General features: G+C 42.8%; 1 protein-coding gene across 1 annotated transcript in view; it reads right to left on the reverse strand.

Annotated features, from left to right (window-relative positions):
• LOC129836077 (anthrax toxin receptor 1-like) overlaps positions 1-22,305 on the reverse strand; it is a 58,971-nt gene that overhangs the window by 32,480 nt on the left and 4,186 nt on the right. Inside the window, exons 2-11 of the mRNA XM_055901850.1 lie at positions 22,223-22,294; positions 21,992-22,063; positions 21,737-21,818; positions 21,603-21,633; positions 21,388-21,461; positions 20,529-20,597; positions 20,279-20,359; positions 20,025-20,085; positions 9,245-9,343; positions 8,199-8,268 (exon numbers count right to left, since the gene is read on the reverse strand). Of these exons, the coding sequence (XP_055757825.1) occupies positions 8,199-8,268; positions 9,245-9,343; positions 20,025-20,085; positions 20,279-20,359; positions 20,529-20,597; positions 21,388-21,461; positions 21,603-21,633; positions 21,737-21,818; positions 21,992-22,063; positions 22,223-22,294 (711 nt within the window). The remainder of the gene's footprint in view (positions 1-8,198; positions 8,269-9,244; positions 9,344-20,024; positions 20,086-20,278; positions 20,360-20,528; positions 20,598-21,387; positions 21,462-21,602; positions 21,634-21,736; positions 21,819-21,991; positions 22,064-22,222; positions 22,295-22,305) is intronic.

Genomic DNA, 22,305 nt, shown 5'->3' on the forward strand with positions numbered 1-22,305 from the left:
CCCCCCCCCCCCCCCCCCAAAATCACATCCATGCTCTTTTCAGACTTAAGCTTAATATATACCTTATGTACTGTAAGTAAACAGTGCAAGTACACAATTAGTTACTTACAATGGCTGTTCTGCGTACTTGTTAGGAGAATTAAGTTCTCATGTTCTTTAACCAATTAAATTAAATTACTCAGTCTGCTATATCAGGATTTGTAGGATACTGATATAAATAAAAACAGACAGAGGCCCAGTCTACAATAGTCAAATGTTTATTTACGGGAACGTTCTGCCTATCATTTCCGGTACATTGGTTTATATACCTCACATTTCGTCATAAACGTTCCTCCTCCTCTCAGATACAATGGCAACATAGTTCACAAGTCTTCTCCTCATACATTGTCCTCCACCTGTTATACAATCTACTACAAGCCCAAGGTCTCTCCCCTCCCTGGGTGGGGAGACTTCCATCCCTGTTATCAGTTTCACAGTGGTCACAAGTTGTCTGCCACAGTTCCTTGCCTACCAACAGTCCCTTTTTCTTATGGACAAACATGATTCATCAGACCGGATATAATTCTGTTAGTTATAATTCTACGTTAAATGTATACATCATTTAGTCATTATTCATAAAATTCCCATAACAGTACTTGAGGACCAAAAATATGTGCAGCCCACAATTTGAGTCTCTATGCAATCATGCAGGATCGCCATTTTGCATAGTTAATTGAGTTGCATACTTGCATAATGTCGTTGTCTTGTGAAAAACTTGTAACAACATTTTTGCCAATTTTAGCAGTAACTCCCCTCAATGTACTCTGAACATTTCACGACTCTAGGACCAAGAATACTAATTCAAAATACTTGCTGACGTTCCATAGTTGTATGTTCGTTAATGCGAAAATAGTTTCTGTTTTGAAGATAAGGTATAAATTAGGCTTTAGCATGAACGCAAGACATTACATGCTTCATGTCAACGGACACGTGGATGCGCACCTGCACACAGATCTATGTTTGATACTCATGGCTTTCTTTAGAAATCTGAAGCATGAATAAGATATAGGCCATTAACACATTCCTGTCTCTGTATCTGTCTGTTCTTGCTCTCTTTCACTAATATCTGCTTTCTGACGGCCATCACATTTGGCACATTTGGCCCTGTGGACTTTGGTTAGGTATGGGACCTGTAAGGCCTACCGTATAGGGGAATGCATCTTTACGGGGTTAGGGTAGCAAAGTAACATTTGTCAGGATTGCATTGTCGACTGCCAGCAAGTATAAAAAAAGGATGGGACCTGTGGACTTTGGGTTGATTCCAGAGTCCCAATGTGGAAAGTTGTCATTAGGCCACTGAACGACTTCCCCTCCCGAATGTTAGTGCTTCTATCTACAACACAGATCGTGGAGAACCATACAGAGGGGAGGACTGTGCATGTGTGTTGGTGCGTGTTTGTGTGTGTTGGGTTGTTGCAAAAAAAAACCTACTAAATAGTGATTTGAGGTTGGTGGGTTGATATATGAGAGGAGAGTGTGTAAGTGAGTTGTAATGATTTAGGAGGCAGGAGAAGAGAGGGGTCATTGAGAGTGTGGTTTAGGACCGAGGGAAGGGAAGGGGGAGGCTAGGGGAAGGGGGGTTGAGGTCATTTGAGGGTGGATGAGAAAGGAGGGAGCAGACAAAGACAGGAAATGGAAAAGGGAGAAGGGGGAGGTGAGGAGGGGAGGGGAGGAGTGAGGGAGTACATCCCCCCCAGACTCCCTTCTAGGACCTCCCTCTCTCTATAACAGAATGGAGAACAGTATGAAATTGTTTAACTCTGCATAGCACCACAGAGAAAACCAGAGATTAATACTGAGAATCACAGAAAAATATGTATTCCGTCTCCCTTTCCCCCCCCTTTTCTTTTGCCTCTATACCTCTATCTCTCGCTCTCTCCCTCTTTCTCTCTGGGCAGGCAGGGGGCACAGCGCGATCAGCACCCTGGTGACAGAGCCATCGTACCACCCATCAATCAGCCCTCCGCCATGAGTGTGTGTATATGTGTTTGGTGTAGCTTCTTCCAGGAGGTTTCCAGTCACCATGTGCTTGCGTGACAGCAGCAATGATGACTTCATCATATGAGACAGGGCTGAGGGGTGTGTGTGTGTGTGTGTGTGTGTGTGTGTGTGTGTGTGTGTGTGTGTGTGGGGGGGGGGGGGCTTACATCTCATGGGCCCTCAAATGCTCTTAAACATTTAAAATATACACTGAGTGTACAAAACATTAAAACACCTGCTCTTTCAATGACATAGACGCACCAGGTGAATCCAGGTGAAAGCTATGATCCCTTAGTGATGTCACAAATCCACTTCGATCAGTGTCGATGAAGGGGAGGAGACAGGTTAAAGAAGGATTTTTAAACCTTGAGACAATTGAGACATAGATTGTGTATGTGCCATTCAGAGGGTGAATGGGCAAGACAAAGAATTTAAGTGCCTTTAAACGGGGTATGTTAGTAGGTGCCAGGTGCACCGGTTTGTGTCAAGAACTGCAAAGCTGCTGGGATTTTCACGGTCAACAGTTTCCCGTGTGTATCAGGAATGGTCCACTACCCAAAGGACATCCAGCCAACTTGACACAACTGTGGGAAGCATTGAAGTCAACATGGGCCAGCATCACTGTGGAACACTTTCGACACCTTGTAGAGTCCATGCCCTGACAAATTGAGTCTGTTCTGAGGGCAAAAGGGGGAGGGGTTTGGTATACTCAGTGCGGTTAGACATAGAGTATTATTAATGATACATAACAAAACCATCAACCATCATGTTTTTTAAAAATAACCTTATGATTATGCATTATCAGACAAGTGTGAAAGATAGAAATACGATGACCTTTCTAGGGTAAACACATAAAAACAGGCCTCATCGTCTTGCCCTTGGGTTGTTCACAGTTGATTTCCTCTTACTCACATGCCCCAAGTGTTGTTGGTAGAGCATGTACTAATGGGGTGACTCAGTAACAGTAATAGAACAACACAGAGACTCGTGGGCACAATTATGGGCACAGAAATGGAGAAGCAGCACAATTATGCCCATAGGGAGTGGGGGGTGAGGGTGTGGTTGTGGGCACGAGCCAACCTGACAGCCAGGTATTGACTGCCCTTTTCTACCGTTCTAGTTCTTGCTGAACAGTATACAAGGAGTTGGTTTAAGGGAGTGAACATTATTTATAACAAGGGTCACATTGAGAAAATCAGACCCCTGAAATGCAAAAAGATGGCCCTCCCTTCAGCGAAACATATTTGACCTAAACTCTCCCTGAGAGCTTGAAGAAAAAACAAGTGACCCTCCACTAAACCCAAAATAATAATTAAAACAAAGTGGATAGAAGAGAACATATCTACTGTTTACCCTCACTTCTTGGACAGACCAGAGCCTTAGATACGCAGTTTTAGAATAAGTTCTTTGTTCAGTAAGCATTACGTGTCAACGTGGGCTGCGGGCCAGAAGGTTGTGGGTTTGCAGACCATGTGGACAAGAGTAGGGGTGGAAAGATCTCCTTTATAGTAAAAGCATTGTACGAATCTATCATTGTATTTGCAGTATAAGAAAAAAGTGCCTTTTAAAAGATGTTCATGCAATTCTATGTCATTTTTACATATCACCAGAAACTTTTTTTAATACCACACAAATTACTGAAATTACAGGCTAAGAATGGACAGAGAGATAGGCCTATGTGTTTATCTTGTCATATTTCTCCAATGCCAAATCAGTGTGTCTTGTTTGCAACGAAACTGTCCCTGTTTGCAAATAATTGAATCTGCATGGTACTTTAAAAATGTTTCCCCTTAAACCACTCGAGTGTTTTGCTTAGGGTCATTGTCCTGCTGGAAGGTGAACCTCCGTCCCAGTCTCAAATCTCTGGAAGACTGAAACAGGTTTCCCTCAAGAATTTCCCTGTATTTAGCGCCATCCATCATTTCTTCAATTCTGACCAGTTTCCCAGGCCCTGCCAATGAAAAACATCCCAGCGTGATGCTGCCACCACCATGCTTCACTGTGGGGATGGTGTTCTCGGGGTGATGAGAGGTGTTTGGTTTGCGCCAGACATAGCGTTTTCCTTCATGGCCAAAAAGCTCAATTTTAGTCAAACCTGACAAGAGTAACTTCTTCCATATGTTTGGGGAGTCTCCCAGAATTCCTTTTGCGAACACCAAATGTGTTTGCTTATTTTTTTCTTTCAGCAATGACTTTTTCTGGCCACTCTTCAGTAAATCCCAGCTCTGTGGAGTGTACGGCTTAAAATGGTCCTGTGGACAGATACTCCAATCTCCGCTGGAGTATCTGTCCATATTTTTTACAACCCAACCCTGATTTGTACTTCTCCACAACTTTGTCCCTGATCTGTTTGGAGAGCTCCTTGGTCTTCATGGTGGTGCTTGGTGGTGCCCCTTGCTTAGTGGTGTTGTATACTCTGGGGCTTTTCAGAACGGGTGTATATATACTGAGATCATGTGACACTTAGATTGCACACAGATTGACTTTATTTAACTAATTATGTGACTTCTGAAGGTAATTGGTTGCATCAGATCTTATTTAGGGGCTTCATAGCAAAGGGGGTGAATACATATGCACTTACATATGCATATGCACCACTTTTCCGTTATTTTTTATTTTTTTAACCTCTTGAGAATACAGGGGGTGCTGTTTACCATTAGCATAATTTCCTCTACAGATTAAACTGCCTCTTATTCAATTATTGCTCCTACTATATGCATATAATTAATACCATTGGATAGAAAACAATCTATAGTTTCTAAAAACCGTTTAAATTTTGTCTCTAAGTGAAACACAAGTCATTTGACAGCACTTTCCCTGATCAAGAAGAAGAATGCAAGATGTGTATGCTCGCTTCAACGCTCTGCCTATATATGGTCACGCCACCTATGACCCGAAACACACTTCATTCGTCTTCCTCTGGGTGTCAAGAGGACGCCAGAGGAGAAATTTTTTGTTTATCTTGTACTGACGTGAAATAAGACCTATTTCTTTGGCGTGACCGACAACTTCCGGTTCTCTGAATCGCGGGATTTGCAGGTGCGATTGTCTTCTGTTTTGCTGCCGTTACGGATGAAAACTATCTCCGTCTCGAAGTTTGTTTGATACATGTGACCATATCATCTTAATGTATGTTTTTTCAATATAGTTTAATCAGATTATTTGAATTTTTTCGGGAGTTTTGCCGTGTTCCGTTCTGTGAGTTTTTTAACTTTGGACAGAACCGTGCCAGTCGACCAGTACCTATGCTAAATGAAGAGGGAAAGTTGCCACTGTGAATGGATTGAAAGACTCATCAGGACTAAGGACACGTTGATCAACATTCTGATGAAAGATCAGCAATAGTAAGACCCAATTTACGATGTTATTTCATATATCTGTCGTGCATGTGAACTGGTCGGGCGCGCCCAGCTGGTTCTGGCTGGCGTGGCTATGCTAATTTAGCGATACATTTTGTTTTCGCTATAAAACATTTAATAAATCTGAAATATTGTTTGGATTCACCAGATGTTGGGCTTTCAATATCTGTACGCTGTGTATTTTTTCTGAAATGTTTTAAGACAAGTAATTAGTTATATGACGTTGGTCTCTGTAATTGTTCTGGCTGCATCGGCATTATTTCAGATTGCAGCTGCAATGTAGAACTGTGATTTATACCTGAAAAATGCACATTTAAAAAAAAAAAACTATGCTATACCATAAATATGATATCAGACTGTCATCTTATGAATTTGTTTCTTGGTTAGTGGCTATATATATTTTCATTTAGTCGAATTAGTGATAGCTACTGACGCAGGAAAAAACTATTGTGGAGTAAAAAAATTGTGTCTTTTGCTAACGTGTTTAGCTAATAGATTTACATATTGTGTCTTCCCTGTAAAACATTATAAAAATCTGAAATGGTGGCTTTATTCACAGGATCTGTATCTTTCATTAGGTGTCTTGGACTTGTGATTTAATGACATTTAGATGCTACTATTTAATTGTGACGCTATGCTAGCGATGCTAATCAGTGTGGGGGGGGGGGGTGGGGGGGGCTCCCGGACCCGGGGTAGGTGCTCGGTAGAGGTTCTTAGTCACCTCCCTGAACAAGGCCCTTCTCCTCCAATTGCTCAGTTTGGCCGGGTGGCCAGCTCTAGGAAAAGTCTTGGTGTTTCCAAACTTCTTCAATTTAAGAATGATGGAGGCCACTGTGTTCTTTGGGACTTTCAATGCTGCAGACATTTTTGGGTACTTTTCCCCAGATCTGTGCCTCCACACAATCCTGTCTTGGAGCTCTACGGACAATTCCTTTGACCTCGTGGCTTGGTTTATGCTCTGACAGGCACTCTCAACTGTGGGACCTTATATAGACAGGTGTGTGCTTTTCCAAATCATGTACAATCAATTGAATTTACAACAGGTGGACTCAAGGATGATCAATGGAAACAGGATGCACCTGAGTTCAATTTCAAGTCTCATAGCAAAGGGTCTGAATACTTATGTAAATAAGGTATTTCTGGTTTTTATTTTGAATAAATGTGTGAACATATAAAAACATTTTTTTTTGTGTTGTCATTATGGGGTATTGTGTCTGCTGCATCTGCTACTGCTTCATGTTTCAGCACCACATTGTAAGTTACTTGAATCCGGCTAATTGACAGTTGAATTACTCTGATAAATACATAATGGGCAAGTAACATATTGTGTAAAATCAAATCAAATATAGTAATAGCATGCTATCAAAGTTGACCTCCGTTCCTCCTTCTAATCTCCACGCTCTCAATTTCAAACTGAACAGAATTTAGGCTATAGGCTAGTCCACGTGCAAGATTTTTGGACTAGGCTTAATCAACAACAACAAAATGTCAGAAGAAACCTTTTGACTCTCTTCCTCCTACGCAGCACAGCCATTGGTTAAGCAGCACACAAAAACGTTTTGGATCAGCAAGAGCCGAGCAGGCCGGGACTCAGGTATGGAATATCCGCTGCAGTTTTATTTAATTACACCATCCCAGCAGCCATCTAAAAAATATAGCCTTTGTTATGTGCTTCTCCCAGCATGCACTTTGTAGCCTATAGCCTATAGGTTATGGTTAATGACTGAGAATGCATTAAATAGCCTATAAGCGCACTTGATATTGCGAGCGAAGTGGAGAATCAAAAATGGGGGACAGCATCGGGCACACATCGATATCTAGCCTAATAAGGTATTCATTCTTAAACACTGAGAAATATTGAAATATTGACCCTCCGCCGGACTAGATTTAACAAATACTAAACCCTCCCTTTGACTGAAATCGAAAAAGCATGACCCTCCCTCCTCCAGGTAACCATTCTGTACATTTCGATCCATCCCTAAGCAGACTAATTATATACTGACTAATAACAGACAGAGAAATTGAGAAATAAAATACACTCACCAAACCAACTTCTAAATCCAATGTCACAGTAAACAAAGACACATAATATACTCTCTCTCCTTGCTACAGCTTAACAAATAGTGTCTTTGAGAGTGGTGTTGCGGTGGTGAATCGATCTAACCGCGAGTCAAGAAAATCTCAAGCGCTCCCCATACTTCTGAGTGACAGCAACAAGACAGTAGATCACCTGGAGGTGTCAGTTGGTTCGGGGACAGCGGTATAATTATCCGCTGGGCTGGGGGGCAGTTTGCCCCAGCTTCCAGCCCAGAGTAGATCTTTCTCTGCCCCCTGAGGTGCTCTCAAATTTGGGGTGGCTATGGAGGATGCTGAGGTGAAGGCTTTAGACATGGCATACGTAGTGACTGTGTTCATACACACACTCATACGCACACTCACGTGCACACAAGCAAACTTCGACGCACACACACTCTGTCTTTCTCCCACGTTTTTCCCCCCAAGTCTCATTAAACCATGTTCCTAGGCTCGACATCTCTCCTCCTCTATTCTTTCCTCTCTCTAACTCTTTCTCTCGCTGATTACTGTCTAAGGTTGTTAGCGGTGACTGATTGATCACAGCAACAAACGACTTTGGCCCTAATTCGTTTCAAGGACACTGATCTGCTAAACCAATCTACCAATCCAGCAGCAGTGGCAGAGCGCTACAGAGTGTGCAGGATAGTCGGCTGGAACTAATGCCTTAACTTCCTGTAGCACTCTAGGACCGTGCAGGTTTGAAGAATACACTGGAATACTGCAGTAGGTAAAGGAGTAACTTACCTTCCTACTTCCTCTATAACAGGAGCAGGACAGAGCAGGAACGTTTCCTCTACACCAGCAGGCCTCTCATCTAAAGAAACATGATATTCTGTTAATTGAAGAGGTTTAACGTCATATTAAAGCTAGAATCCTTAGTTGCTACATTCATTTTTGGACTTCTAAATGAATGATACATACCCGTTGCTTCACTATTTGTGATTGTTTTTACCCCAATTTCGTGATATCCAATTGGTAGTTACAGTCTTGTCCCATCGCTGCAACTCCCGTACGGTTCTCGGGAAAGGCGAAGGTCAAGAGCCATGCGAAACACGACCCTGCCAAGCCGCACTGCTTCTTGACGCACTGCTCGCTTAACCCGGAACCCAGCCACACCAATGTGTCGGAGAAAACACCGTACATCTGGCGACCGAAGTCAGCGTGTATGCGCCCGGACCACCACAAGGAGTCGCTAGAGCGCAATGGGACAAGGACATCCCAGCTGGCCAAACCCTTCCCTAACCTGGACGACGCTGGGCCAATTGTGTGCCGTCTCATGGGTCTCCCGGTCGTGGCCGGCTGCGACACAGCGCGGGATCAGACCCGGGTTTGCAGACCACTGCGCCAGTCAGTAGGCCCATACACATTGATTCTTAAAGAATATAAATCATAAATGCCTCATGAGCTTAGTTCAACTTTCGTAACCCATCAGAACCCAAAATATAAGCTTGTTTTACTCCAATGTTTGCATAAACATACACTGTATAGCCTCAAAACATGGTTTAAACTATAATTGGATAATCAGTCCATGGCTTTGTCTATGAATTTGAGGGTGGCTACATTTCTCCAGGGCCATCCCTCAGCTATATTTTACCAAAACAGAGGAGCAGTGACCACTTGTTTCAACTGTGTACTGTAGCTTTAATGTTGCAAATAAATACAGAAAACATGTCTGTGTGAGTATTTGTGTGTGTGAGAGAGAGATTCATTAGACATGTTCTTAGTATATAATTATAGACAAAATGGATGTCCCCATTTCTTACATAAACATCTGTGTTTGTGTGTCTCACCCAGAGTGTGTGTGTCGTTGAGTTTGAAGCTACAGAGGACCTGGTCGGTGTTTCTGGCGTGGAGAAAACCGTTCCCTCGAACTACCACCTGAAACGACTCTGAGAGAAAGAAACAGAAACGGTAAGAACCATTTATCTCCAACCATTCAACGTTATTTGCATGTATTATATAATTTTCGAGCAAAGTAGTCGAGTAAAAAATGTGTTTGAAAAATATGACCATGAGGATCGCAGTAGCACTTCTCTGCCTTTGTCTCATGTGGCCCTGTTTTACATTAGAAAGTGTTCACAGCCTGAGGCCTCTGTGTGTGTGTGTGTGTGTGTGTGTGTGTGTGTGTGTGTGTGTGTGTGTGTGTCTCTCTCTCTTTGCCTGCTCTCTTATGTGCTCCATGCTTAACCTTTCAGGAAGACTCAACTCAAGCAGGAGAAAAACAACCAGCATATGCTCCACTGGTGCTAACGTTGTGTGTGTGTGTGTGTTGATGTGCGTGGTGCGTGTGTGTACAGGCATATGCTCCACTGGTGCTAATGCTAAAAGTGCTGCTGTTCACAAATCTCTGCCTGCACAGCCGGGAGGGTTTTGAGTGACTGTATGTGTGTGTGGACAGGAATATGTGTGTGTGTGACTCTGACCTTTCGGTCCCCCCAGGCACCACTAAAGCGCATTGATGGAAGCTAACCAGCATATGCTGGAATGTGAGTGTGTGTGTCAGTGTGTGCATGTGTGTACAGCATTTGTTGTAGAGAGGGGGGAAAAACGCTCGCTTAGAAAGCGGTCTGCAGGGTTACCAGCAGAAACAGAGTAGATCTGACCTTACCTATGACATCAACGGTGTGTCTGTGTGTGTATTCCTTCACGCACGTTTGTGTGTGCTCTTTGACGTGCACTGTGGAATATTCGAGCCTCATCCCTTCTAATAGAAATGAACATTCGCCACACCTTTAACATTTAAAGCGACAGAAAGTGTGCAATTCCCTGGATGAAAACATCACGGTGTGTGTGTTCCCCCACAGGGGAAAAACAGTGTTTCAAAAAGGTCAAGGCAACTAAGGTAAGACATTGTCCCTCTCGCTGAAATGCCACCAATACCTCATAATCAGTTATGTTGCTGTATTGAAGGGAATATCATGTTCGGCACTAATGAAAAATCGAAGTCCTTCGTGTTCTTCGTGTCGTGATATTTAGTACCACATTTGAAGATGTTCTGCTCTTTCTCTCACTGTTGGTCACATTTGCGTTTGGCTGTGACGCCGAGAGCTGTATTCATTGGCTGTATCTAGTGCGTGCGTGTGTGTGTGTGTGTGTGCGCGTGCTGTTTAAGTTTCAAGTTTTAATGTCACATGGACAAGTACAGTGAAATGCCTTTCCTGCAAGCTCAAAACCCAACAATGTAGTTATAAAATCTCAATGTAGTACTCAAAAGAACATAAGGTACTGAAATCGATAACTCAATATATCCCCAAGCAAACGTGAGAGCGTGAGCGGTCAGTTGTATACAACAGCGAACCAATCTGTGGGTAAAGCGACGCTGCGACTCGAACCCAACAAGCCATAGCTTCCCTTAGAGGAAAAGACGAAGAACAACTTGGAGATACAAATTAGAGCAATGAACGGATAAAGTATATCTAGGAAATGTCAAGGCTCAGGAGAAGAACCAGATGCAGACAGCTTCGAAGGAACAAAAGTGTATTACTAGAACAGGGGGGCAGGCAAAAGACAGGTCAAGGGCAGGCAGAGGTCAGTAGTCCAGAGCAGAGTCCGAAAGATACAGAACAGCAGGCAGGCTCAGGGTCAGGGCAGGCAGAGGTCAGTAATCCAGGGTGGTGTGACCAGATACAGAACGACAGGCAGGGTTAGGGCAGGCAGAATGGTCAAAAACCGTGAAAGCTAGAAAACAGGAACTAGAGACAGACAAGAGCACGGGGAAAAAACGCTGGTAGGCTTGACAAAACAAAACGAACTGACAACAGACAAACAGAGAACACAGGTATAAATACACTGGGGATAATGAGGAAGATGGGCGACACCGGGAGGGGGGTGGAGACAAGCACAAAGACAGGTGAAACAGATCAGGGTGTGACAGGAAAAAATTGCTAAAATGCTCACCAAAACAAATGAACTGTTACAATCTGTTGTTAAAAAAGTAGATTTGCTCAAAATGAAAGAAGAGTCTATCGTGTCAGATATGCATATAAGTGGGGCGGGGGCGCATGGATGAACAGGACAACAAAATTGCCCTTCTGGAAGCAAATGTGCAATCTTTAGAAGATGAACTGCACCAGCTAGAAAACAGAATGAGACCAAACAACATGAGAATATTGTCCCTCCCGGAAGACAAGGAAAAAGGAGACCTTTCCAGCTACGCAATCAAGCTGATTTCAGAGGAGCTTGGCGTAGATGTATCACCAGAGGATCTGAAGCGATAAATACCCTTGCGTGTCCATCTTTAAGCTGTGGAACTATTAAACCAAAGTCAACATTCTGAAGGCACAAGGGAAAAAGAGACCTGTCTGCTAAGCTGAGGAAAAAACGCACACAATTTATTCTGATCAGGCAGTCATTGGAGTTAAAAATCAAGTCTCAACTCTGATTCCTGGCAGTGCAGTGGGTATGGAAGGGAACACAGAGGATGGAGGGCACAAGTGCCGATGAAGCTCTGAACAGGCTACAGGAAACCTTTCCAGGTGAAAGAGAGCCCAATGCCCTAAAAAGAAGCGGAAAAAGGTGATAAGCACACTACGCTACATACAGTGATGCACAAGATATGTTATGTTGAGACTATATTATTTCCCCCTCCCCCCAACACAACCTTGAATCTATTGTCCCCAAGTACCTGTTCTTCTCTAGGAAGTAAAAATAGAATTAGCCAACGGCAATGAGATACATAGACACAGAAAAGACCGTAGAAAATAGGAAATATAGCATGTATGTCAATAATTGTCAGTAACTGTTCAATGAATGTGTGTGTAATGTGTGGGCGAGAGGGTGTGAGTAGATGTGTGTATGTATCTGTGCTTTATGAATGGTAGAGTGAAGGAGGGGGAATATGAACACGTGTAGGGGGGTTGGAGAGAATGGGCGTGCGGAAGCTTAAGGTAAATATTGTATGTGAATGAAGGAGAATGGATAGGTAAGTAGTTGTATGGAGGGGTATAAATGGGTCTGAGAAGACCCAATCAATTGAATTTACCACGGGTAGACTCCAATCAAGTTGTAAAAACATCTCAAGGATGATCTACGGAAACAGGATGCACCTGAGCTCTATTTCAAGTCTCATAGCAAAGGGTCTGAATACGTATACTTAAATAAAGTCATTTTATATTTTATTTTAATACATTTGCAAAAAATTCTAAACACCTGTTTTCGCTTTGTCCTTATGGGGTTTTGGGTTTAGATTTATGAGTGGAAAAAATTATTTAATACATTTTAGAATAAGGCTGGGAATGTAACAAAAAGTGGAAAAAGTCAAGGGGTCTGAATACTTTCCGAATGCACTGTCCTAAAGCAAAGAAATATTTGCACAAATAATACATTATCGGATGAAATTGCTTTAGAAAAGTCTACACTAGCAATTGAACTGCTTGGAGAAATAATTAGACATGACCCAAACGTAACAGGTATCAGGATGAATAAACATGAATATAAACTAAACTTATTTGCGGATGATCTCCTGATATACCTGACCAATATTGAAAACGCAATGTCCTCCTTGCTAAAAAATATTTTCAGAATACTTAAACATTTCAGGATATAAAATGCATGCGGAAAAGAAGCAAAATAATGGCAATAGAAAAAAGATGATTTACAGCAATCCTTTAAATGGACCACAAAAAATATCAAAGATTTAGGATGCTTATTAATAAGTGACAACGAACAACAAATATATAATGATAACTTCATCCCATTATTCAATCATATGAAAACAGGTCTAATCAAATGGATCAATCGTCCCATACATTTAACAGATTGAATACACCGCTTCAGAAGGACATGGCTCACAAATGTTTTATACTTACTCTCGGTAATACCACCTACCCCAACGAAGACACTCTTTAAAAAGTATACTCGCTCGTAACAGACAATATATATATATAAAACTCTGAATAAAAAGGACAGATTTACATCTTCTTCAGTCTTATGGTGGTTTTAACCATCCAGACTTGGATTGTGTCAATTTCACCACCCGGGGCTATTACTTGCGATATATAGTTAAATGCTTTAAAGAGGAACAATGGGTAAATATTGAAGATTTGCTTGCTCATCCCCAGAATCTTTTTGCGTCTATTTTTGGGGGATAAACCTAAGAATATTAACAAGAAAGGAAGAAAATGTAAAGTATTCTACAAGAACAAATATCAATTCCTAGAAACACAACAATATGGAATATTCCTTGGATTGGTTTTTTGAATGGTGTTGAACACTGAGCTGTAGTCAATGAACAGCATTCTCACGTGCAGCTGAAGTCAGAAGTTAACATACACTTAGGTTGGAGTCAATAAAACTAGTTTTTCAATCACTCCACAAATTTCTTGTTAACAAACTATAGTTTTGGCAAGTCGTTTAGGACATCTACTTTGTGCATGACACAAGTCATTTTTCCAACAATTGTTTACAGACAGATTATTTAACTTATAGCTCACTTATCACTTGTAATTCACTGCATCACAATTTCAGTCGGTCAGAAGTTTACGTACACTAAGTTGACTGTTTGGCCATAATGACCATCGTTATGTTTGAAGGAAAAAGGGGGAGGCTTGCAAGCTGAAGAACACCATCCCTACCATGAGGCACGGGGATGGCAGCATCATGTTGTGGGGGTGCTTTGCTGCAGGAGGGACTGGTGCATTTCACAAAATAGATGGCATCATGAGGAAGGAAAATTATATGGATATATTGAAGCAACATCTCAAGACATCAGTCAAGAAGTTAAAGCTTGGTCGCAAATGGGTCTTCCAAATGGACAATGACCCCAAGCATACTTCCAAAGTTGTGGCAAAATGGCTTAAGGACAACAAAGTCAAGGTATTGGAGTGGCCATCACAAAGCCCTGACCTCAATCCTATAGAAAATGTTTGGGCAGAACTGAAAAAGTGTGTGCGAGCAAGGAGGCCTACAAACCTGACTCAGTTACACCAGCTCTGTCAGGAGGAATGGGCCAAAATTCACCCAACTTATTGTGGGAAGCTTGTGGAAGGCTACCCGAAACGTTTTACCCAAGTTAAACAATTTAAAGGCAATGCTACCAAATACTAATTGAGTGTATGTAAACTTCTGACCCACTGGGAATGTGATGAAAGAAAAAAAAACTGTAATAAATCATTCTCTCTACTATTATTCTGACATTTCACATTCTTAAAATAAAGTGGTGATCCTAACTTTTACTAGGATTAAATGTCAGGAATTGTGAAAAACTGAGTTAAAATGTATTTGGCTAAGATGTATGTAAACTTCAACTTCAACTGTAGGTATTCCTCTTACCTAGCTGTGAAAGAGGCGGTGTGGAGTGCGAATGAGATTGTGTCGTCTATGGATCTGTCGGGGCGGTATGCAAATTGGAGTGGGTCTAGAGGGTCTGGGATGATGCTTTTCATAGCTTTTCATAGCTTTTCAAAGAGGTTGAAAATGACTGTGAATATGCCTGGTAGCTTTAAAAAATATATATATTATGACTCTGCGGAGGTCATAGCGGGACTTCTTGTACTTGTTGTCCTCAGCTGTACCCTTAGGGTTGTCTGTGATAGCCCTGTGTGCGGTAGCCCTGTCCTTTGGTTTAGCGCCATCCTTGGTGTTAATCCAGGGCTTTTGATTGGGGAAGCAGCAAACCTTCACTGTGGGGACAACGTCTCCGATTCATTTCTAATGATGGCAGAGGTGGCTAGCTCGTCGATGTTATCGGTGGAGTCTCTGAACATATTCCAATCAGCGCTAGCAAAGCAGTCCTGCAGCATAATCTCTGATTCTGATTACCATTTCTCAACATAGCGAGTCACAGGTACTTCCCATTTGACATTCTGCGAGTAAACAGGAAGCAGGAGTACGGAGTCATGATCTGATTTGCTGACTGGGGGGACGAGGGAGAGCCTTGTATTCTTGCTTGCTTGTGGGTAGAGTTATAGAGGTCTAGGACTTTTTCGGCCCTAGTGGCAAAGGAGACGTGTTGATGGAAGTTGGGCATCACGTAACTTAATGATGCGGAATTAAAATAGCCAGCAACAAGGAAAGCAGCCTCCGGGTGCAAGTTTTCCTGATTGTTTATAGCCTCATAGTTTGTTAAGTGCTATCTTGTTATTTTTCTTTTCCTGAGGTGGAATGTCACAGTAACAGCTGAAAAGGCATTTGACAATCAGGTATCTTGTCCGAAAGCCATGTTTCAGAAAAGCAGAGACTATTGCAGTTACGAGAGTCCCGTTGGTAGCAAATCGGCGATCGGAGGTCATCCATCTTATTATCAGGTGACTGTACATTGGCCAATGGAATGGAGGGAAGCAGTGGCTAGTTTTCCCTTCGTCTTAATCTAGCAAGTACTCCCCCTCTCTTGCCTCTATAACGCCGGCGTTTTCTCTTGGATAACCCAAAAATTGGGTCGGAATTACAGAAAGAGCCCAGAACAGATGAGTCGAAGGCGGAATTTAGGTAAATAACTGCCGATCTGCTGTTCAAAAGTTCTTGTCAGTTATAAGAAACGATAGCGGATACATTTAGTGAAAATAATGTACAAATAAACGGCAAAATAAAATAGCAAAGTCGGGTCAGAGCTCGCAAAACGGTGGCCATTCAGTATGACGCCATCTTACAAGAGCGTCAAGGGCTTGTGACTTGTCACTAGTGCTCTTGTCGCCTCGCGTGGGCAAAGCTGTGTGTGTTGATAGGCCAGGGCTGTGTGTGTGTGTGTGTTTGCATGTGCGTGTCTGTGTTTGTAGGGGGATTTGGCATGTCCGATTGTGGCCACTTCAATCACGTTAGTGCGACGGGACAGTAATGGGGACGAGGGGTTGGGGGTATAGGGAAATACGGAGAGAAGGGGGAGGCAAGGGGGAGGCGGGGTGAGAGGTCAGATGTTAATGAAAGCAGCAATCTCTGCTGTCAGGTTAGATAGCAGGACCACCTCTCACTGGCCTGTGTGTGTGTGTGTGTGTGTGTGTGTGTGTGTGTGTGTGTGTGTGTGTGTGTGTGTGTGTGTGTGTGTGTGTGTGTGTGTGTGTGTGTGTGTGTGTGTGTGTGTGTGTGTGTGTGATCAGTGCTGTCAGGTTAGATAGCGTGGCTGGCGTTCACTGTCCAATCTGATGGCCTGTTTGCAGGCAGTGCGGCCTGGTCACTTTATATCAGTGTGAGGGACGTGTGTGTGTACGCTGGTTAAAAGAGCGTCTGGTTGTGCTTGTGTGTGGACTGGAAGAAGGTCTATGTGTGTTTGCGTGTTACTATGTATGTGTGTTTGCTGCCATCATTGTGCGGTGGGCTCATGACAGGAGGAGAGATCCATATAGACAGTAAAATCTTATCTAAATCCTGAAGCGACTGTAGCACTAACTCACATTTCCTGTGCAATTTTGTTATCTCATTTCATAACCTTTTTTGGTGAGGCTTCATGGTGAAAAACAGCCCCAGTCCATCTCTACCCTCATCTTATCATTCATAACAGCATCCGGACTAGGGCATTTCCTGGAAAAATACTTTCATATGGCCTCAGTATGTTCCCATGTTAATCACCACCTTCGTTAAGAATGACTCTGTCACACCGTAATATGAAAACGTATTTTCAATTAATACCAGAGTACATCTTAATTGAAAATGCATTCAAACAGTTACATTTTTATATTGTATTTTTTTAAAAATAAATGTTAAATAAAACTAGGCAAGTCAGTTAAGAACAAATTCTTATTTACAATGACGGCTTACCCTGGCCAAACCCTAACCTGGACGACGCTGGGCCAATTGTGCGCCGCCCTATGGGACTCCCAATCACGGCCGGTTGTGATACAGCCTGGAATCGAACCAGGGTCTATAGTGACGCCTCTGTCATTGAGATGCAGTGCCGTAGACAGCTGCGTCATCTCAGATTAATGGACAGTGCTTGAAACAGTCCTGGATTATTGCAAAGTGTAAAAAGGTCAAGAGTTTCATCTAACGTAATCTATGTATTAAAGACATCACATTTACATTTGCTACTCTTGATTGACAACTTAACCTCTAAATCTACTTATTCTGTCTCTTAGTTCACTGACCATTACTGTTCTCATTATTCAAATAGTAAATTAGGCTGTTTGGGACATTTGGGGACATGTCTAGTGACAGGCTGACCAGGCAAGGACGTGCCGTTCCTGATCCTGATTAGCATATTATTATACAGACCAGCTGTATCTTCCCTCTCGCTCTTCCTCTCACTCTTCCTCTCTCTCCCCCTCTCTCCCTCCCTGCCTCGCTCTTTCCCTCTTTTCCTCTTGCACTTGGCCGTCTCTGTCTTCTCTTTTTGTATCTCTACTCCCCCCGCCCCCCCCCCCCCCCCCCCCCCCCCCGCCCCCATTCTCTCATATTCCATAATGAACATTGATCATGTCTGGTGAACACTAATCCCTTCCGCTGGTTGCTGTAGAGACAGAACAGTAGGAGCACTCTGGTAAGTGAGTCCTAATAAGGTCATGTCAGCCCTCATCCATCCTGCTGGCTACAGACACCAGACCACTCTCTCACACACACACACACACGCACGCACATTTTCTTTCAGAGTGGCTACTTAAGGTATCAGACGTGGCAAACTAGGCCAGAGAGGCAGCCAGGCTTAAAGAAGCCAAGCTAATTTCCTGATGCACTCACACACATACACACACACACACACTTATTTCCTCTGACCGTCCTGGACACATACACACACACACACTTATTTCCCAGGACAATACGCTCTCTGTCACTTCCTTGGTCATCATGGTTGGCCGGCCATGCGCTCACCTCACACACCGCATTATGATAATGTACTCTGATGACCCCTCAGCTGGACCAGTGGGCCAGAACACAATCACTGTCAGGTGTCTGTCTTTGACAAATACCATAACCGGAAATGGTGGATACCATGTGTTTGATCGATATAACTACAGTTCCATCAGAAAGTGTTCCCACCACTTGACTTTTTCCACGTGTTGTTGTGTTACAGTTTGAATTTAAAATGGATTCAATTGAGATGTTGTGTCACAATACCCCATACAGCCAGGGTGGAATAATGATTTCTAGAACTTTGCACAAATGAATACAAAATGAAAAGCTGAAATGTCTTGTGTCAAAAAAGCATTCAACCTCTTTTTTATGGTACGACTAAAAATGTGCTTATCAAGTCACATAATAAATTGCATGGACTCACTCTGTGTGCAATAATAGTGTTTAACATGATTTCTGAATGACTACCACATCTCTGTACCCCACACATACAATTATCTGCAAGGTTCCTCAGTTGAGCAGTGAATTTCAAACACAGATTCAACCACAAAGGGAGGTTTTCCAATGCCTTGCAAAGAAGGGCACCTATTGGTAGATGGGTTAAAAAAAGCAGACAATGAATATCCCTTTGAGCATGGTGAAGTTATTTATTACACTTTGGGTGGTGTATCACCCGGTCACTACAAAGATACAGATGTCCTTCCTAACTCAGTTCCCGGAGAGGAAGGAAACCGCTCAGGGATTTCACCATAAGGACAATGGTGACTTGAAAACAGTTACAGAGTTTAATGGCTGTTATAGGAGAAAACTGAGGATGGATCGACAACATTGTAGTTACTCTACTAACCTAAATGACAGACTGAAATGAAGGTAGCCTGTACAGAATCCTGTTTGCAATAAGGCACTCAATTAAAACTGCAAAAAAATGTGCCAAAGTAATTAACTTTATGTCCTGAATACAAAGCGTTATGTTTGGGGCAAATCCAAAACAACACATCACTGAGTACCACTCTTCGTATTTTCAAGCATGGTGGTGGCTGCATCATGTTATGGGTATGCTTGTCATCGGCAAGGACTGGGAGTTTTTTTTAGGATAAAAAGAAACGTAATAGAGCTCAGCACAGGCAAAATCCTAGAGGGAAACCTGGTTCAGTCTGCTTTACAACAGACACTGGGAGACAAATTCACCTTCAGCAGGACAATAACTTAAAACACAAGGCCAAATATATCCTGGAGTTCCTTACCAAGCTAACAGTGAATGTTCCTCCGTGGCATAGTTTTGAATTAAATCGGCTTGAAAATCGATGGCAAGACTTGAAAATGACTGTCTAGCAATGATCAACAACCAACCTGACAGAGCTTGAAGAATTTTTAAAAGAATAATGTGCAAATATTGTACAATCTGGGTATGAAAAGCTCTTAGAAACTTACCCACGAAGACTCACAGCTGAAATAGCTGCCAAAGATGATTCTAACATGTATTGACTCACAGGTGTGATATCTAAATGAGATATTTCAGAATACTTTTTTTTATAAATGTGTTTCCAGAAAAATTACCAATTGAATCAATTCTGAATAAAGGCTGCAACACGACAAAATGTGGAATAAGTCAAGGGGTATGAATACTTTCTGAAGTCACTGTACTTATTTGAATCCACGAGTTGGCTTAATCTGGTTCTTCAAAGTTCTTCCTAAGAGACTCAGAGCGGCAGCAGAACTAACATTTTCAGCCCAGTTTGACAGTAAAAGATCCATTGGGCACAGCCCACGAGGCATTTCAAATGCATCTATAATGCATTATGAAGAGGGTATTCATAAGAAGTGTAGCCCAACTCTGGTGCTACCAGCTCTTACCTCCCGCACACACACTGGACGGTTCAGCAGCTAGAATCTCAATGCAGGACTTCTTAATGATCTGAGAGATGAAAACGCAGAAGACAGTGGGTCGTTATGGGCTAGACGTACTGTATAGGACTCGATCTACTGAGAAAATACATGGTCAAATGGTTCTTAGATATGGACCACTGAAGCATTCATGTCGGTATGGTGTTGAATTCCTTGAAGTACCAAAAACGATCCTTTGATTCTGGCATAGACACCATACGTACCGAGTTGATGATCCCCCTGAGAGCTTGGAAACCTCCCCAGACAGGGAATACATGCTCCAGGGTGTCTGCTATGGTAGCCAGCTACAGGACACACACACACACACACACACACACACACACACACACACACACACACACACACACACACACACACACACACACACACACACACACAGAGGAGATAAACTTGTTGCATTGCAGATGATCACAGAATGGAACTACTGAGTGTGTATTTATGAGTGCCAGTTACCTGCGTCTCATTAAACTCTTTGACTCCCACACAGTAAACTATGGCTCCAAGCGACCGTGCCCTCTGCGCCTGCACGGAGAAAACACACACCGTTTTGACAATCTGTTAACGTCAACTTTGATTTTATAGTAGGACGCTACTGACCTCTCGCTATGAAGTGTCAAACTGTGTGTGTATGTTGCTCCAAACGTCATATTTTGACGTGTTTGGGATGAAATATCCCATTTTTAAGTTAAAAGAAAACGCAACCCTCAGAAGTGGAGCTCGTGGATTATGCACAGCCAGCACCCCCGTCCACAACGCCTTAGCAAAACCCAAGCCTGTTTGATGGTAATTCTACTTACCGTTGCCCTTGTGTTTAGTGGATATAGCTTCTGCATGAGCTCCAGAAGTTTTAGGCATACTAGGCACAAAGAAACAAGCTGAGGCATTAATTCTGACTAGGTTAAGTCGGGGGTTACGGTTTGGGATACAGAAACAACTCAAGGGTTAACCTCAGGCATTCATTTCGATTGGTTAACAATTCAGGCATTAATTCGGATTGGTTATGTTAAGGATTACGGTTTGGAATAGGGTTAAAACAGAAAAACAACTGTGCGATTAATTTTAGCTATTATCTAAGACTCGCCTTGCTAACTCATTGTGGACGGATGGTGCAGTGGCCTAAGCAGTGAGCTCCCACTCCATATACTGTGTGTTCAAACCCAGTTCTCGGTACTTATTTTGATTATTATTAAAAAAATTGGCTCCTAGTGGACAGTTTTTAAGATGTCTCCCGACATCATGGGGATCAGCTAAACAATTTTTTTTTGAACTCGCAACTTGAATTGCGAGTGCTGTCTCTGGCGTGTGTACTCACCTCTCGTTGTGCAGTATCAAGCTGCCACTCATTCAGTTCTCCATCAGTCAGCGCAATGATCACACTGGCTGTCCCTTTAAAAGCAGATAACACCATATCTCCTCAATACCAGCCTGTGCATGCAAACACATACTAACAGAGCCATGTATAGAGATGTCTGTGTAACGCACACCCATACAAAGCACACGTGCTCAGCACAGCACACAGACACGTACCATGGTTCTCATAGTGTATCTGTTCATTGGCCTGCGAAACGGAACGGTAGAGTATCGGTGTCAAGCATTAAAACAGTACCGGATACTATGAGTTAGTTAGTGAGAGGTGATATATCGGAGGGCGAGAGTATTACCTTCTCCAGGCCAAGGTTCATGAAGGTGTCTCCTCCTGGTGCCTCCCTCCTCAGAGCTGTCAGACCTCTGTCAATGGACTCTCTGTGAAGGGGAATGACAGCTGATCAAATACAGTGGGGGGGAAGACTAAGAATACTAAGGGACACACAGCGGTAAGATACAGTGAGAGAGAGATCCCCCCCCCTGAAGGGATTTGAAAGGTAAAATATGGACAGTTGAAATTGTGAATATACGACAGTGTGTAACTCCAGTACCTGTCCTCTGTCAGTTTCATGATGGTGGTGCCTCGGGTGGAGAAGACGATGAAGGACATCCGTAACATGGGGCTGTAGACAGACGGGGTTAAACAGTACTGTCAGAGGCTTCTTTACATACGTGCAGAAGAGGACACAAGGAAAGGGAGCCATTTGAGACGACAGAGATGCAGCTAAATAGGCTAGATGAAACGAAAGAGGCAAGCCATACTAGAGCATGAAAGATCCTACCTGATGAACTTCTCAGCCAGCTGCTCGACGAAGGAGTAGATCTCGATCCAGTGGTGTTTCACACTGCCAGATCTGAAGGAACA

Source organism: Salvelinus fontinalis, chromosome 37, assembly GCF_029448725.1.
Source record: "Salvelinus fontinalis isolate EN_2023a chromosome 37, ASM2944872v1, whole genome shotgun sequence".
Taxonomy (NCBI): Eukaryota; Metazoa; Chordata; class Actinopteri; order Salmoniformes; family Salmonidae; genus Salvelinus; species Salvelinus fontinalis.